The sequence below is a fragment of the Panthera onca genome, chromosome F2 (genome assembly GCF_046562875.1).
Source record: "Panthera onca isolate mPanOnc1 chromosome F2, mPanOnc1 haplotype 2, whole genome shotgun sequence".
NCBI lineage: Eukaryota > Metazoa > Chordata > Mammalia > Carnivora > Felidae > Panthera > Panthera onca.
In genome coordinates, this window is record NC_138356.1 from 63,558,185 (window position 1) to 63,576,967 (window position 18,783).

General features: G+C 40.2%; 1 protein-coding gene across 8 annotated transcripts in view; it reads right to left on the bottom strand.

Moving 5' to 3' along the window:
• The window catches only part of ENPP2 (ectonucleotide pyrophosphatase/phosphodiesterase 2), a 111,708-nt gene that overhangs the window by 74,520 nt on the left and 18,405 nt on the right, over positions 1–18,783 (bottom strand). For 5 of the 8 annotated variants that reach the window (XM_078441591.1, XM_078441589.1, XM_060611217.2 and 2 more), the window contains exon 2: positions 5,398–5,500. In XM_078441591.1, the coding sequence (XP_078297717.1) occupies positions 5,398–5,500 (103 nt within the window). Of the gene's footprint in view, positions 1–5,397; positions 5,501–5,707; positions 5,889–18,783 lie in introns of those variants that run through there. The other 3 variants (XM_060611214.2, XM_060611216.2, XM_060611218.2) reach the window with 3 other exon arrangements.

Consider the following 18,783-nt stretch of genomic DNA (forward strand, 5'->3'; position numbering starts at 1 on the left):
ACAGAACTGGTTCTCCTGTGTCTGCCTGCCCGTCTGAAGTACAAACCATAGGGAAAGGAGGCGTTCAACATGGATGACATTCAAGATGCTGACCAACTCTAGCATTTCATACTGTCTTCTGCCCCTTCTGGAGTATATGATTCATCCTTTCTGGCCATACTTTCTTGTGCTGCAGTGGCCATTCGTTCTTGATATTTTCGACCTCATCTCGTAGTGAGCCACACTTACGTACAGGCCTGTGTGTCAGGACCTCAGCTTCCAAAATACATCAGTTCCTGTCAACACCCACTCCTGGAGCCTCTCTGTTCTCTCCTCCTGCTCAGCTTCCGAACCAGATTTCATAGACAACCTTTTCAGTAAATAGGTCCACCTGGGAAGTTTTCAGACACCAGGACTTTTAAAGCATTTATAAACACAACATTCTCATGTAGAAGGACCGCATAAACTACAAGAAAAGAGATTTCTATGTGATGTAAATAAAAGAGATTAAAAACTCTAATTCGACTTTAAACCTCTCAAGTAGCATTTATGATGGTAATCAGTAGAATATGTCTGATTGGGTTGCAAATTTGCTCCCAAACAATGAAACGCTGTCATAAGCACAGGTATTGTCCACTTGAAAAGGTAAAAATTTAGACACTGGCCTTCAAAGAGAAGTGAAGATAAATTAAACTTAGCTTCACATACTTAACAACTTATATTCCCTCCAACCCTAATATGGCATTTTGTTTTCAAAAAACTTTTCCGATAAAGAGGCAACATTATCCCCATTTTCCTGCTTGGAAAATCAGAACTGTCAGTCTGATTTGAGACAGCCAGGGCCTGGCTAAAATTTTAGATCATCCGAATACAACTATGGTACTGTCCTCATTCACAAAGGATTTTTCAAATTTTGTACGTAGGCTATGAATTTGATGAAGACATGATTTGGGACGATTTGTCCATTCAAGAATCTCTGTGGAACTCCACTGAGGACTGAGATTTCTGGTTATGCAGACAAGACAGAAGATTCTGTATAATGTTAAGGAAGTGAAAAATCCCTACTCCAGAGCTTCATTTAACATCAACAATAACAACAACAAAAAACAAACAAAAAAACTGAAAAAGCTGTCTCCTTCTTAGATTCTAATTCAGATAGTTTTATTTCATTTACTCTAAAATGTCCCCTGACTCTATGTTAGATTGAACATAAAGCCCCATAACATGACCTTCATCATGACAGAGGTCTCCTCGCAGGGTCAGGGTCACAGTTGTTATCTGTCAGCTTTGCAGTTTCCTATGTGTTACTATCCCGTCATCAAGAAAGCTCTTCATTGTAGAATGAAATCCCCAAACTTCTCAGATGAACCCACCTTCTCGTTCCTATTACCATTGTGTTTTCTCTGTGATTCACAAAGAAACACTCTACTCATCAAGCGACATTCTTCACTTCACATTTACTCATGAATTTTATTCCCATCCACATACTTTTAAACTTTGGAGCCACTAAAAATGACAGTTGAATTGAGCTTTCAAATCTCTACTTGCTAGCTATTCACAAGTTCACCAATTTCTCTGTGTCTTCCAAGTATGTTGCTTATATTTCAGGTAATATCCCACTTCCATCTACAGACTGAAGGGGCATTTATCATAAGCTTCAGGAAAATAGACTCCACTGTAACACCACAAATGTGCACCTATGCACATAGTTATGAGTGCACATGCATATATATATATACATACATTCTCTCGCAATCATCAAGGCAAATCAAGCTGGTTACACTGGATGTATGGGACAAAGATGTCAAACTGATTTGGACTTATTATTTACATTTTCTTTGAAAATTTATTCCAGCCATCCCATGTACTTGATTGCCCATTATATTTACCCAATAGAACCGTAATTGGCTTCGCTCATTTCCGATCTTGTAATAAATTCATAGATCTGTTATCATCTGGTAGAAGAAATCCTATTCTACTATTACTTCCAATAGATCACTAGGTCCTAACAATAAATCCAGCTAACAAGTGTGCTAGTTGGTTAATTATAACAGTTTGTTTGCATTGCCACAGCCTTGAAACTAACACCCCAGTCCATAGTACAGCACTGAGGGTCTGCCTGTGTGTAGAACATTCTCACCTATTGTTGAGGACTCTGAGGAACTACACTGACTAAGCAAGAAGGTACATGCTTTTAAATGGGAGATCTTGCTCCGGTCAGTGGGAAGTTGGCCATATATTAATACCCTTTGTGTTCCATTTGGTGAAACAGTCTTGAACTGCTAAACTTCCCAGGATTTCTTTGGAACATGAAAGCATTGTTGAAAATAGGCATGGCTGCCTTTCTGCTTACTATCTTGTCCTAATACATATATAACAGTTCACCCAGTGTTTTCTGATGTGAAGGCCTTGCTGACAGAATCACCAACCACATGTGTTATATGAGGGTGGCCCTTTCTAAGCACAGAGAACATTTAAAAAAGATGAAAATGCTTCAACTCTCTGTACTATGCTCTCACCCAGTTTCCAAAGTACATCTCTGGTCTTTATTCAGAAGCAAGCAACCATAGTAGTGCCTGAAAAGCCGGTAAACTATAGCAACAGAAAAATTAAAAATAAGAAGTGTTCAGGCATACCAAAAATCCCCAAACTCAGACTTAAGTGGTATTGTATCCCAACAAAGCTTCACAAAGGTAGAAATTTCACTAAAAATTATTTTAGAAGATAACCATAAAGGCTAAAATAATCAATGATTTAACTAAATAATTTGAGAAGCAAATATTTGGTACTATATTTAAGATCACTTAGGGGCGCCTGGGTGGCTCAGTCGATTAAGCATCCGACTTCAGTTCAGGTCATGATCTCATGGTTGGTGAGTTTGAGCCCCGTGTTGGGCTGTGTGCTGACTTTCAGAGCCTAAATCCTGCTTGGGATTCTGTGTCTCCCTCTCTTTCTGCTCCTCCCCCACTCGCATTCTGTCTCACTCTCTCTTAAAAATAAATAAACCTTTAAAAATATCCAAAAAAATCACTTAGATTTATAGATTATAATATAGATTATATTATTTTTACAGAAATAACACAGGCTCATTAGCTCTTACAGCTGTTTCTTATAACACAGGGAGATAATTACGCACAAAATATATTTAAGGATTAATAAATCTGTTCTATACTTTGCAAGTTCTCCTGTAGAGTGCACACGAATCCAAGAGTCAATGAGACAGAATGGTTGGAAATCATAAGCTTTTTTTTTTTTTTTTAAATCCATAAGGAAAATTAGAAATCATCTAGTCCTGGGGTGCCTGGGTGGCTCAGTCAGTTAAGCGTTCGACTTCAGCTCAGGTCATGATCTCACAGTTTCTGAGTTCAAGCACCACGTCAGGCTCTGTGCAGACAGCTCAGAGCCTGGAGCCTGCTTCAGATTCTGTGTTCCTCTCTCTCTTTGCCCCTCTCCCACTCATGCTCTCTCTCTCTCTCTCTCTCAAGAATAAACAAAACATTTTTAAAAATTAAAAAAAAAAGAAGAAAGAAATCATCTAGTCCTGCTTCTCATTATACAGCTAAGGAAACAGATGTCACAAGTGACTTGCCCAAGGCCACACAGCAAGTTACATGGATCCAGGATGCTAGTCCAGGGATTTCATGACTGTTTTCCAAAAAAGTCAACTTCGAAAATAATGAGTGACTTGAATTTACACATTCATTATGAAAACAGCTTTTAATATCAGTTTTGGCTGAAGTAATACATTAATATGAAACAGAAAGAAAAGTTCCTTTTAAGGTGCATTGGAAAGAACCAGAAGTGGGCTCTCAAGCAGCTAGCTTGCCCACATGACCATACTTAGGATCCGATCCCCTTCCACTCTGCACAGTTACAGTCAGTGTTAATGGGAGTTACACTCGTCTGGAACAAGAGAAAGAGGTCTTTGAAGACAGCATTTGTTACCAATAAAAACAGGATTCTCCAGCCTGGTGATCTCCTCTCTTCTCCCTCCCCAACAGAAAACACGAATCATTTTGTCCATTTGGCTCCCTGGGGGTGCAATTTTTATGATCTATTTTCTTACTTTTCACCCTGACCACACCCCACTTTGACTCACTAAACTCCTTCTAATATCATTCTTTCAACTTTCTGGCATGACTTAAAAGCAACTTACTTGATGTAAGGAAGACCTAGTATTCCATCAATATATGTAGCATAGGGTGGTTAATAAAAGCTCATGCTGGCTAAACAGAGACAGGTGATATAGTCTTTTAGATTAGTCAAGTCAAAAAAAAAATACAGAAAAATTCAAAATTCACAGGAAGGCAGACAAACGTGCTGAGATGTCAGAAAAAGTCAAGAAAATATTGCCCCCTAGAGTACCCATTACTTAATATGTAATTTTTATTTATAAAACCATCAGCAGCTCCAATTTCCAGGAAATTAACCAACTCATTACTTAAGACCTGGTCAGCTAAGCCCCCTCGGTTCACACAAGGAGCTCCTTTATAAGAATTCCCACACTGCTTACGGCACAGTGTATTGTAAAAGTAAACTCTTTCACGTTGGTTCTATTAGTTAAGTCAAGGTACACTATTAAAACTTACCTTTCCTTATGCCAAAAGAAAAAACTGAGTGCAAATGAATCTTGTAAGTTCTTCAAAGCACCTCTTCTCTTTTATATTTTTCCTACTTTAGCTAAATCTTGATTTCATAGTCCTAAACTCTGAAGTTTCAGAAAGACAGTTCACTGCTTTTCTTAGTGGTGCCCAGGTGGCTCATTAGGTTAAGCATCTGACTTCAGTTAAGGTCATGATCTCACGGTTCATGGGTTCAAGCCCCGCATCGGGCTCTGTGCTGACAGCTCAGAGCCTAGAGCCTGCTTCAGATTCTGTGTCTCCCTCTCTCTCTGCAACTCCCCCACTCACACTCTATCTCTCTCTCTCAAAAAAAATAAATAAGTGTTAAAAAGATTTTTTAAAGAAAAACAGTTCACTACTTTTTTTTAACTTCCATTCCTCTTTTTTTTTTTTTTTCTGGGTCAGAAGTTTCTGGAGAAAAATACTACATCCTATATCACATGCCAAGAAATCAAATTCATGTATCTGCAATATTAAACCAGCACCTGTTCTCACCACTTCTATCTTAGCCTTGTCTGTTCACAAGAGTTTTAATTTTATCTTAACATTTATAAATACCGGAGTGCAAAGATTTAAATAGCCTGCTATCACGAAGCAAGCATAAATGTTCTCTAATTAAAACCACATTCTCTCACCTGAATTATACACACAGCTAGTTTTATTCCAAAGAAAACTAGGACTACACTAGTTATACCGCAAGATTATCTTAAAGATGCATTTCTTAACGAGCTTCTATTGATTATCCAGTCCATAATATTGTAAAAGGACTGAAAATGCTGATAGTCACTACACTTACCTGTAGGAGGCCCTTCATCCCAGCCTTCTGCCCTCTTAATTCGATTTGCTGTGAATCCTAAGCAGATATTGACTCCAACAGCAAAAGTGAACAGGGATATTACCTAAGGGAATAGGGAGATTGAGGTGTCAAACCAATGAATCAAATTATATGAAGGCAAATGAAAGGACTTCAACATCACCACCCAGTCCTACAACTTCCAAAATGCACTGTAAAGCGCTGTCTGGATTTTTAAAACAAAAAGCAAAATTGCAAATCAGGAACTGATTCTTAACATCAAGTCCTTCCCCCCATGCCATCTTTCTCCTACCTGGTAGGACTGGACCGGACTCCTCCTTGCCATGGCAGAGGGTTCTTGGAAAGCCTTTTGCAGTGTGTTCTCTTTTGCCTACACTGAATGCACTGCTTTTTGGGGCTCTGAGTTCAGTCTATTAACTACAAGTAATCCCACCTGGGAGGTTGACAGCCTCCCCTGATTTGTCCGGAGCTTGATTTCATCACGATTGATTCACAAATGGCAGCTCTGAGCCTAAGAGGCTTGAAACACCCCTCTCCTTCTCTCCACCCCCTTATCGGTCCCGCCCCTAACACACACACACACACACACACACACACACACACACACACACACACACACTTTCATGTGGTTTCCTCTGGTAACATGAGGGTTTCTTATGTTGCTGTGGCCAATAACAGTGCATGTTCATTTTCCTTCCCTCACAAAAACATGGTTTTTAAAAAAGAAACCAAATGTATTTGATCCGATAAAAATGAAACAGAGCCGTAAAAGGGTTTCCACCAGCTTTAAGCTTTTAAGGTTTACAATGTAGTTATTCAATGTAGTCCACCTCACGACTTTATTTTTTTTTAAACAAGGAAAGTTTTATAATTTATAAACCTAATAACTTTCCCTGTCTTTCCCATGTATTTATTTTTTCTGGCAGTTTAAATGACCCTGTCCCTACTGCCACATTCTCAGCTACTCCCGACTACTCAAATATTTCTCACGATAAAATCTCCCAGGACTGTAACGAACACAAGAGATAGCACTATTTTTCCCCATGTTGTTGTTAGAGTTTAGAGAAGTAACTTTTATCAAAATACTGGGAATTGCCAGCTAAGCAGTAGAGAGTCCTTCTGCCCTGTGAGGAAGGACAGAATAAGAAGAGCCTGGCTCTTCTTCCCTAAAAAAAACTGTCAGCTTGGTTTTGGGGAGGGGGGGACGGGGGGGAGGGGTTGGATGGGGCAGCTTTATTAGTGATCGAATTTAGGAAGGAAATCTCAATGGCAGCCAGAATTTAGCTTTAAACATCGTTTCCTTGATGATTTCCCAGTTATATTGTCATCCAGTCACCAAACACGGTGTCCTTTAAGGCTATTGCCAATGTTCAACTTTCTTTACTAAGCATTTGGCAACCAGGAGACTTCTAAAAGAAATTGAGGTCTCTAAATCTGAAAGTTATTTAAATATTATACGTTTTTAAGATTCAGAATGAGGGAAGAAGGCTTGCCTTTGGTTTTCCCCGCACCAGGCCCGGGCACCATTAATCTCGCACTGAGCATATGTGCGTACATAAACAAATACAGCACTTACCATGCAACAGATTACTAACGGAGCAGTGGCTCTGCTCAAATAAAACATGATAGCATGAAAGCAAGCACTGTGGATTACACAGTAGGCCTGGCTTTCATTATATATTCTAGAATTCAGTAACGGCTAATTGAGAAAAAGAAAACGCACTGCCAAACTTGAAGTTGCCTTTCTAAAAATCCTTTTAGTCTTGTATTCTTGCAGAGATGGCGGGCTTATGGATTTTTCTAGAGAAGTCCCTTGCTTTAGTTTGTGTGCCATACTGAAATGATTTGGAGCTGGGTATTTAGCAAGGCTTATGAAAGATGTTAACCGCATGTAAGATTTTTCTACTATTGATGTTCAAGTTCAAGATGGACCCTGGCTTTTATAGTAGAAAACTATAAACTGAAAAGGAAAATCAAGGCAAAGGCCTGCGACTGCCTTGTGTTGTGTGCCACGTGTTCCAAACGTTCCCCCCGAAAACCTGCCTCCCCTTCTCTCTAACCTCCCCGGCCCTTGCCAACAACTTTAGATTCTATCTGACATTTGAGTGTTGAAACCCAGCTTGAGGATAATGAAGGCTCTCCTTGGAAAAAAAAAAAAAAAAGACTCAGAAGCTGAACATCATCCATTAATTTTTTTTGACATGCAGCATAGCTGTGCAGAGAAAAAAGGCTTCAGTGTAATAGTCGATCCATAATTGGCTTCTGTACAGCACTTGTTACCAATTATCTAAGAGGATTGAGCTCAGGCATTATTTCTGTCAACTGTTCTGTCAAAGAACTTTGTCTTCAGGTCATTATGCACACGGAACTCATTAAAAAAAACACACATACACAAGTACACATGTGTGCACGCGTGCACACACACATACACACACACACATACACACACACACACACACACACACACACCTTCTAACCCTAGTTAAACAGAATCTTACTACTAAAACATCCCTATAAATTAACTGGCAGGAGGATGACCAAAGTCTCTACCTCGGGCATCAAATCAACTACAAAATACAATTACCCTTCTTTATCTAAAACTGAGAAAACCAAAAGTCTGGTAATAAATACCATAGGTCTAGAAATTCAGCTAAATGACTGGAATATCGTTCAAAACCTTCTGTAAACAAAACCAAACTGAGAAAGTCCATCTATCTGGTGTTTAACATTTTGGAACAATGTCACCTATAGTTGGGTCAGTAAACAAGAAAGCGTTTGAGAAAGACTAAAATTAACTTCCAGAATGGTTTATTAATCCAGCTACATTTCAGAGAACACTGCCCCCTGGCAGAAGGAAATCCAGAACTTGCAACAGTCTTAGGCCCTAGAAATCATTCTGAGGTTCTCAAGCTTTCTCGAGAATAAGAATCACCTCAGGAGCTTGTCTGAAATGTGCGTGCTTGTGGTCTACTCACCAAGATTTGGATTCAATAGGTCTAGGAGGGAAGGTAGAAAAACCAAGGATTCTAGAAGTCAGACAAGAATTGGCACGATAGGTTATCCTGACGTAAGTAACGTAAGGCACACATTTAGAGAAACAGAGCACTGGAAGAAATTACTCTGAATCAATTTGTTTATGCCCTGGATGTTGAGTTGCTTGGTCTAATGCTAATGTAATTTTCATATATTATTAAGAGCATTCACTATTGATTGGACATTAAAGTCTAGATCTCCATGGCTGTTCCTCCATGGGAATCATCTCCAAACTGTAAGCAGCAAAACAGAATTTTATTTATTTTGCTAGTGGCACAAAGCAGCAGTGTGTGTATTGCTTAATTGCACTACAGTAGTTGCATTTATACGAATGCACAGTCTATCTTTTCATGAAATGGTTCTGTGGATCCTTGTTCCCAAGCGCTGATTAAGGTAAGAGGGCTTGAGGTTCATAATGAGATTTGAGAGATAGATAATTGACGGTTGTCATTTTTGCCGCCTGCAGTAATTATGAAATTTTCATAAACTGCTTCAAACTTTATCTATACCCAGTTTCTCATTATGCAGAGTTAACTGCATGATGGTGTCTTGACTTAACACCATTCCCAGAATGCTCTAAAACTTTAGTGTTAGACAATTACCAACTGCCTGATTTTTCAGTAGTATCGTTGAGCAGTAAATATAGCACATACACTAAGCAAATAAGAAAATAATACCCATAGGTCTTCTCCCTATTTCATTTTAAAACTCTTTGAGCTAAGTCTTGCTTTTTAATTCTGCTGTGGTTGCTGGCTATTAGAAAATTCAGAATAAAAACAGGACAGCAGTCTTTGCGAAAGGGGTTTACCAATCTGAATTGAGCAAAAAATTATGATGGCTAATGGAGGAACAAGCTGGCCCAATTGCTCCACAATTCAAGACCGCAGATTGTATAAAGTAGACACCACTTAAGATTCTGAACCACAGACGCAAAGTTTGATGGGTAATCTTTGGTCCCAGGAGGTTCTCCAGTGGAGAAATAGCATATATCTGTTCAAATGCAAACAGGACTTGTGTTATTAGTTATTACACAATTGAAAGCTGAAATCAACACCGGCACATCTTTCAATGACTACAATTTACATCGTAAACTTCTATGCATGACACTTATTCCCAGTGGATCTAAGCGTAAAGCCCCCACACCAGAACAATCTCTATCTTCTAAGAATATTCATTCATTGCACAAATATTCATCAGCTCCTACTGCGTACCAAGCACTGATCTGGCACTAGTACTATATGGGGAGCTGAACCAAAACATAGCCCCCTGCCCTCCATATGAATCAAATAGACACAGAAATAAATGTGTGATCTCAACTGATTACGTGCAGAAAGGTAGAGGTAAGCACTGCTATGAGAACATATAACTCTGGATTGATCCAGTCAGGAGGATCATGGAAGACTTTGTGGAGGAGCAGTTGAGCTCTAATGTGCAGGGTAGGTGGGAGTAACTAAATAAGAGTGGGAGAAGATTCTAGGCAGAGCGAACAGGGTGTGCAAAGGTTCCACGTGGGGTAGAGGCACAGCACACCCATGATATGAAAAGACAGCTGGTTTGACTAGAGCAGCAAGAGCAAAAGCGGGCGTGTTGTGAAATGAGTCAAGGGATTAGCAGGGGCCAGTTCGTGTGGGGCTCCGTCCGTCATGTTGGCTGCTATTGTCTTTGCCTTATAAGTGATGGATAGCCTTAAAAGAGCTTAAGCAGGTGAAAGTTACTCCGATGTTGAAGGATGAATCTCTGTATGGTGTGGACATGTAGTGCAGGGAGTCAAGAATGGACACAGAAAATCAGTTTGGAGATGATGAAGTAATCCAGGAAAAAGCTAGTGACACCTTGCACCAAGAGGGCCATGGTGGTGGATTGGGAGAAAACTGGGGCAGGTGGGGAAAAGATCCATTAATGAACTGGGTACACGGGTTCAGGGGCAGGAAAGTAAGAAGTGTGACTCCTGAGCTAATGAATATGTAATTGGATTAGGATGACATACAGTACTCAGTAAAGTCACTCCTAAAGGTTTAACTGGATTGCAAAAAAGACGTGGAGATTGATATCCACTTGCTAACATTCTAGACTTAGTTCAAATAAGGGATACGGCTAATAGCTTTAAAACATGTCAGTAGTTTTAAAAACCAATTAAGGCAGCTGTTTTAAAGTTCCTTTGGACTTTAAACACTGAAAATACATTTATTCATAATTGAGGTTTAAAAGGAATTACTGCCTGGAAATAACTCACCTTTGTTGCTAACTCTAGCTTACAGTACATTTTAAAACTTGAAAGTCAAGGTTTGTCTACTTCTTTTCAGCTACTCTGCAAGCTGCACGCTAAATTTCCAGGCAAGTGGAAGAAGGTTGTAACAGTTTGGCGAGATGGCGAGATGGTGTGTGTGAGAGCCTCCTGGTTTCATGTGTGAGTCCGCTTTGTACTGTGCACTGTGTGATATTCGCCACAGATGGGTGGGTATGACACTATATGGAAGAGTTTCAGGGGTGCCTGGGTGGCTCAGTTGGTCAAGCGTCCGACCTCAGCTCAGGTCACGATCTCAACGGTTCGTGGGTTCAAGCCCCACGTCAGGCTCAGAGCCTGGAGCCTGCTTTGGATTCTGTGTCTCCCTCTCTCTCTGCCCCTCCCCCACTCACATTCTCTCTCTCTCTCTCTCTCTCTCTCTCTCTCTCTCTCTGTCTCAAAAATAAAATAAAACATTAAAAAAATTAGAAAAGAGTTTCACCACCCTTGCCTTCTAGGCTCTCACATGCGCGGGTGAGAAGCTCCTGTCAGTTCCACTTGCAGATGAAGAAATGGAGGCTCAAAGACTATGTGACATCTCCAAAGCGGGACAGTAAGTGATTGAGCCAGGTCTGAGGAACCAGATCTCCTAAGCCAGCTTAGTCCTCTTCCCGTTATGGCATGACGTCCCTGGACTACACCACATGGGGGGCCTCAACTTGACACAGGCAGCATGCAGCTACCCAAACAACCGGTTCACCTTCCAGCTTCTTTCCTTTTCCTGGAAACCTTCTGCAATCCTTCCATCTCTTGTTTCTCATCAGACACCATGTCTACCGGGTCTTGTTATTGATTACAGTTATTACCATCCTTTCTCAGGGCTTGCTGAGCGTTCTTAGTATCTAAATTGTCTTTTTTTTTTTTTTTAATTTTTTAACGTTTATTTATTTTTGAGACAGAGAGAGACAGAGCATGAATGGGGGAGGGGCAGAGAGAGAGGGAGACACAGTATCAGAAGCAGGCTCCAGGCTCTGAGCCATCAGCCCAGAGCCCGACGCAGGGCTCGAATTCACGGACCGCGAGATCATGACCTGAGCTGAAGTCGGACGCTTAACCGACTGAGCCACCCAGGCGCCCCTCTAAATTGTCTTTCTATGTGAATATTTTAGATTCTCCCTTCATCCTCATTCTACAGGACATGCATGAGCAGTTCACCTCAAAATTGCCCTTCCTGTTTGCACCCTCTGCCCCCTTCAAACACCCTTTCATTCAGGCCTCTCTTAATTCATTCCCACTCATTCCCAGAGGTCCCTGCGTAAGATGCAAATCTGATGATGCTCCTCCCAATCTCAAAACCTTCAGTGGTTCCCTATCACAGCAGTTCTCAAGGAGTGATCCTGGGGGCTACCTGGAACAGAATCACCTGGAAACTTGTTACAAACATAAATCCTTAGGTCCTACCTCAGATCTATGGAATCAGAAACGTGGGGGCAGGGTGGGTAGAGCCCAGAATCTGTGTTAACAAGCCCACCAGGCAAATTCTGCTGCCAGTTTGAGAACCACTGACCTAAAGCATAAAATCCAAACCCCTTGGCAACGCAAATAGGATTCTAAATCCAAAATCAAGTTGGCTATGGGCACCTGGGTGGCTCAGTCAATTAAGCGTCCGACTTCGGCTCAGATCGTGATCTCACGGTTCGTGAGTTCAAGCCCCGCGTCGGGCTTTGTGCTGACAGCTCAGAGCCTGGGGCCTGCTTTGGATTCTGTGTCTCCCTCTCTCTCTTCCTCCCCTGCTTGCACTCTGTCTCTCTCTCTGTCTCTCTCTCTCTCTCTCTCTCTCTCGAAAATAAAATATTTTTTAAAAATTCGAAATCAAGTTGCCTGGATTCAAATCTACTACTGTTTAACCGTGAGACCTTACATGACCCTTAGGCGAATTACTTCTCCATCCTAAGACTCAGTTTTCTCATCTGTATGCAGCTCATAGGAATCTTAAGAGTATTACATGGAATAATCCATGTAAATTGCCTAGCACAATGCCTGGCACAGAAGAATGCTTAGCAAATGGTAAATTTTTTAATTAGAGAAATATTTGCTGTTCCTTGATTAAGTTGTACCCTGTGACACATCCATTCTTTAATATATGTTGTTGCTTTGGCCTAGAATGCCCTTCTCCACCTAATCTCCCTGGCAAACTCCAACATATTCATGAAGATTCAGGTCAGGTGTCACTCTTCTGTGAAGCGCCCCCCTCCCTCCCGATTTTGCCTCTCCTGTGCAGAGCAATGGGTTCCTCCACTCTGCTCCCATATTGTCTACAAATCCGTTTTTAGGCCTCTCTGTCCCTTGTGATATTTTTGAATGCAGGGATCAGTCATTCTTGTGCTTCACAGAGCTATGCATCTTTCCTGGGATGTAATAGGCAGGCAATAAATGTTTGTTGAAGGAATTACTTGATATCAAGAAATTCAAATTGGAACTTCAATCCTTACTCTCTTACTACTAGCTGTGTGACTTCAAGCCCATGTTTCCTCAACTGTAAAGCAGGATTATTGGGCTAATCAGTGATCTGTAACACTTTTTGAAGCAGCGAAACCTTATTTTCAAAGAAAATCTTAAAATGAATACCAACATCTAAATGCAGAGCTGCTCTACTTTAAGTAGGGAGTGGGGAGCCAAGATCCTATCCGACCAGCCACCTCCCCTTCTCCCTACAGTACTTTGTCAGAAGACCGGACATTCAAGGAGTGCAATTTGTGAAAATAAACAAAGACAACAACCAAGTTAATTCCACTATTTAAACACTTTTTTAAAAGTTTTATTTATTTATTTAAGTAATCTCTATGTCCTACGTGGGGCTCAAACTCATGACCCTGATCAACTGAGCCAGCCAGGTGCCCCTACCTACTTTTCTAAATCCAACCTTTTGTTGTAGTATTCAGATATATACATACATGCCAAAATGCGACCCAAATTACCCCCAGGCCAGATCTTTCATTGGCAAGTGACAGAATCTTTCACTCCAGCCAAGCTCCTCCCCTAAGGAGTCCAACCAAATTTCCAGCCTCCTCATGGTGTTTCTCAGCTCTGAAGTCCTCCTCTTTCCATGGCACTCATCCAAATCTGAGTCAATTCAGAGCCTTCCCAAAGCTATGGATTATTAATAAAAATAACATGAGTTCTTATAACACAGGGTTGATATGAAGACCAACTGATATAATGCATGTTAAGTAGCTCAGTGCTTGAAACTTAGAAAATGTGCAAATATTAGACACTATTACATACAGGAGGCTAAAGACTACATCTGTTATCATGTTCTCAGCATTAAGCAAAGAACTGAGCACATAACAGGTGCTTAGCAGTGACATAGATTCTAGGAAAATTCCTTTACTTTTAGAGAGATTATGTATAGATTAAAGTTGGAGATGTTACAAACCTCTTGTCACATTCTCTCTAACCTCAAGAGAAAATGAGCAGCATTTATATGGTAAAGGGTGGGGTGACTCTGGGGACAGCCTTGAAGGCACAGGTTTGAACTACAATAACAAAGACCCTCTATTCGGACTGGAAAGCCCCAAGAATTTGAGCTTCAACTCAAGAAATTTGTTTGAATATAAACACAAACCTAAAAGGAAGTTTATGCTCGCTACTAGAATGCCATCATCACATGCTTAGCAGCACAATGGTGCCCTCTTGGAGAGGAAGCAGAACTGCTATTTCTGTGATTCCCCTTGCAAGCAAACAGGAGCTAGTGACATTCATCGATCTAGAAACAGAAGGGAATTTCCTCTGACTGATAAAAGACTTCTGTGAAAAACTTAACAGCTAACTTCATGGTGAAAGACTAAATGCTTTCCCCCTAAGATCCAGAACAAGACAAGGATGTCTTCTCTAACCACTTCTATTCAACACTGCACTTCTAGGCAGGGCAATTAGGCAAGAAAACAAATATAAGGCATTCCAATTGGAAAGGAACAAATATAGCTATCTATATATAAGGCATGAACTTGTATATAGAAATCTTAATGAATCCTTTAAAAACTATTAGATGAGCACTGGATATTGTATGTAAGTGAGGAATCACTAAATTATACACCTGAAACAAATTTTACCATATATGTTAACTAACTAGAGTTTAAATAAAAACTTGAAGGAAAACTATACAAATAAAGAAATTCAGGAAGGTCACATGATACAAGCTAAATATTTTTTTTTTTCAACGTTTTTTATTTATTTTTTTTGGGACAGAGAGAGACAGAGCATGAACGGGGGAGGGGCAGAGAGAGAGGGAGACACAGAATCGGAAACAGGCTCCAGGCTCCGAGCCATCAGCCCAGAGCCTGACGCGGGGCTTGAACTCACGGACCGCGAGATCGTGACCTGGCTGAAGTCGGACGCTTAACCGACTGCGCCACCCAGGCACCCCACAAGCTAAATATTTTTAAAAATCAGTTGTATTTCTGTACACTAGCTATGGAAAATCTAAAATGAAATTAAGAAAACAATTGCACTTACAATAATATCAAAAAGTCTAAACTACTATGAATCAATTTAACAAAAGAAGTATTAGATTCGTACGCTGAAAACTAGATAATGTCATTGAACTACATTATGAAAGACCTAAATAAATGGGAAGACACCCACATTCATAGATTGAATGCCGTCATTGTCAAGATGGCAAGAAAGTAAAAATGTGGTCCATAGCATGGGAGAAAATATTTGCAAATCAATACCTAATAAGGGCCTAGAATACAGAATATGTAAAGATATCTTAAACTCAGCAGTAAAAAGACACATAACCCACATTTTTCAATGGATGGGAATAGACATTTTGAGAAAGAAGATACATAAATGGACAATAAATACATGAAAAGATGATCAACACCATTAGTCATTAGGGAAATGCAAATCAAAATGACAATGAAATACCACTTCACACCCACTAGGATGGCTCAAATTAAAAACAGACTATAACAAGTGCTGGAAAGGATGCGAATCCTCATATATTATTGATAGGATCATAAAAGCGCAGCCACTTTGGAAAATAGTTTGTCATAGGGTTATCATATGACCTAGCAATTCTACTCCTAGCTATACCCTGAAGAACTGAAAATATACGCCTACATGAAACCTTGTACACAAATGTTCACAGCAGAATGATTAACTGATGAATGGGTAAAAAAAATAAAGTATATAAATACAATTAAATTTTATTCAGCAATAAAAGAGAATGAAGTCCTGACACATGTTATAACATGAATGGACCTTGAAAATAATCAAGTGAAAAAAGCCAGACACGAAGGCTACATATTGTATGATTTAATTTCTATAAAACATCTAGAACAGCAAATCCATAGAGAAAGAAGGTAGATGAGTGGTTGTCAGGTGATGTGGAAGTGACTGCTTTGGGTATGAAGTCTTGTTTGGGGGTGATGAAAATGTTCCAAAGTTACGGTGTTGTTTGCACATCGCCATGAAAGTAATAAAAACCACTGAAATGTACAGTTTAAAAGGGTGAGTTTCTATGGTTTATGAATTATATTTCCAAAAATGCTGCTTAAAAAGAAAGAGAGAGCTAGTGAGATTATCCCTGCAGTGAAGCAAATTCCAAGTCTCTGGACCCACAGGAAAGGAACATTAACCCTGACCTTCAGCTCTCAGGTCAGTTCCTTCCAAGCTATGTGCAGAGTCACCTCAGTTACCCTCCGAAACTTACAATTAACAGGGACTGAAGCATTTGAGTGGTGGTGTGAACCTTTTTTAACCAGCCCCTGTATGTGATGAAACCTTTTACATTCCTAAAAATAGGAGGATCTCTTTCAGAGTACTTCGGGGCCTCTGCCATAGGACTTTAATCAAGTTTCCTGTTTCATTTTATTTCAAAATAAAATGAAAACCCAGTGCTTGCCTACGGATCTCAAGGGACTTGAATCTTAATGGCAACAACCTGTAATCAGAGTTTGTGGGACAATTGTGGGAATTTAAGAACAATGTCTTGGAACGACACAGATGGGCCTTGAGGACATTATGCTCAGTGAAATAAGTCAGACAGAAAAGACAAACACGGAATGAACTCACTTAATAGGCGGAATCTAAAAAAAAAGCTCATAGACCCAGAAGCGGGGGGGTGAGGAGTGGGCAAAATGGGCGAAGGGGGTCAGAAGATACAAACTTCTAGTTATAAAATAAATAAACCATGGGGATGTAATGTACAGGTCATGGTGACTATAATGAATAATACTGTATTGCATGTTTAAAAGTCACTAAAAGGGTAGATCTTTAAAAGTTCTCATCATAAGAAAATGAATTCTGTAGTTAATGTATGGTGACAGCTGTTAACTAAACTTATTATGGTGATCATTTTGTAATACATACAAATATAGAATCATTCTATTGGACACCTGAAACTATATAATGTTATATGTCAATTATACTACAATTTTTTTAATGCCTTGCATTTGAAGAACACTTCTTAAAAAAAAAAAAAAACCCTATAAGAAGAATGAAGGCTCACTCACTCTTTCTACTTTGCGATCAGTAAAACTGAAAGCCCGCTCATAGGCAAAGTCGCAGAGCTAACGTACCTCTGACTGGGACATCATGACAGTTCAGGACAGGATGAAGGGAGGGGAAGCAAGTGTGGATGAATGGTACCATACCTGGCTTGGAGCAGATACTCCATAGGTGGTAGCTAGGATTTCCTAAGTGCCTGCTCTTTGCTGGACAACACACTAGAGACACTTATATATACATATATTGCCTTATTTAAGCTCCTTAAAAGCTTTCACACTATTATCATTGTCAATATATGAGAAAACAAGGTCAAATATATCAGACACCTTGTCCAAGTTCAAGCACCTGTTAAATGGAGGAGTTTTCTCTTCTCCATGATTTCCTAATGAGGATTATAAACTGGCAAGATCTAAAAGGAATGGGAATATTAACTATTTGCTGCAAGAAACATGAGTCTATTAAAAGTAGAGAATCCAGGGGCGCCTGGGTGGCTCAGTCGGTTAAGCGTCTGACTTCGGCTCAGGTCATGATCTCACAGTTCGTGAGTCCGAGCCCCAGCTGTGCTGACAGCTCAGAGCCTGGAGCCTGCTTCACATTCTGTGTCTCCTTCTCTCTCTGCCCCTTCCCTGCTCATGCTCTGTCTCTCTCTGTCTCAAAAGTAAATAAACATTAAAAAAAAATTTTTTTTAAAAAGTAGAGAATCTGATAAATGTTTGATAAGTTTTAATACTTGATAATGTTTCCTAAATCAGAACACACCAGAAGCCACAGATTAACTTCTATCCTAGGCTGACCTAATTCTCACCCAAAAAAAGAATCGGGTAGTAATGAGGAAGTGACTGGCCCGAACCGTGGGCGTCATGGCCATATCATTTCAAGGTTCCTAGGAGATCAGAGAGAACGCGGATCATTGTCAGACAAGTGACCTAAACTTCCAGAAACCAGAATTTTACAAATTCATATAATATTGATTCAAGGCAGATTTAGTGAGCACTCCCTACAACATACGCTAATGGTTATTGAAAGCTTGCTCTGTGCCAAGTACTACTTGATGTCAAGGATACTGAGATAAGAAGCATGTTTTAACTGGAAGACGTGGAAGCCTGTTAAACACACTCTGTTAAGTCACAGAGGTATGCAGTGGGGATGCAGTGGGTATGTGTGGGGGCTACTGAGGATACGCTCACTCAATCTCTGCTCTACTCCAGTACCAGGGAACCTTCTTGTCTTACAGATTTTTTGTAGGATGTGTTATAGATACAGTTCATATATTCTGCCAGTTATGCTCCTGAGGTGGTCTTTCTGCACATGCTATTTAAACAGCAGAATTGAGGGGCGCCTGGGTGGCTCAGTCGGTTGAACGTCTGACTTCGGCTCAGGTCATGAGCTCACAGTCCGTGAGTTCAAGCCCCGCATCGGGCTCTGTGCTGACAGCTCAGAGCCTGGAGCCTGCTTTGGATTCTGTGTCACCCTCTCTCTCTGCTCCTCCCCTGCTCATGCTCTGTCTCTCTCTGTCTCAGAAATAAATAAAACATTTAAAAAATTAAAAAAAAATAAACAGCAGAATTGAGACAAGGTCCACCCTCCTGTCCCTTTAG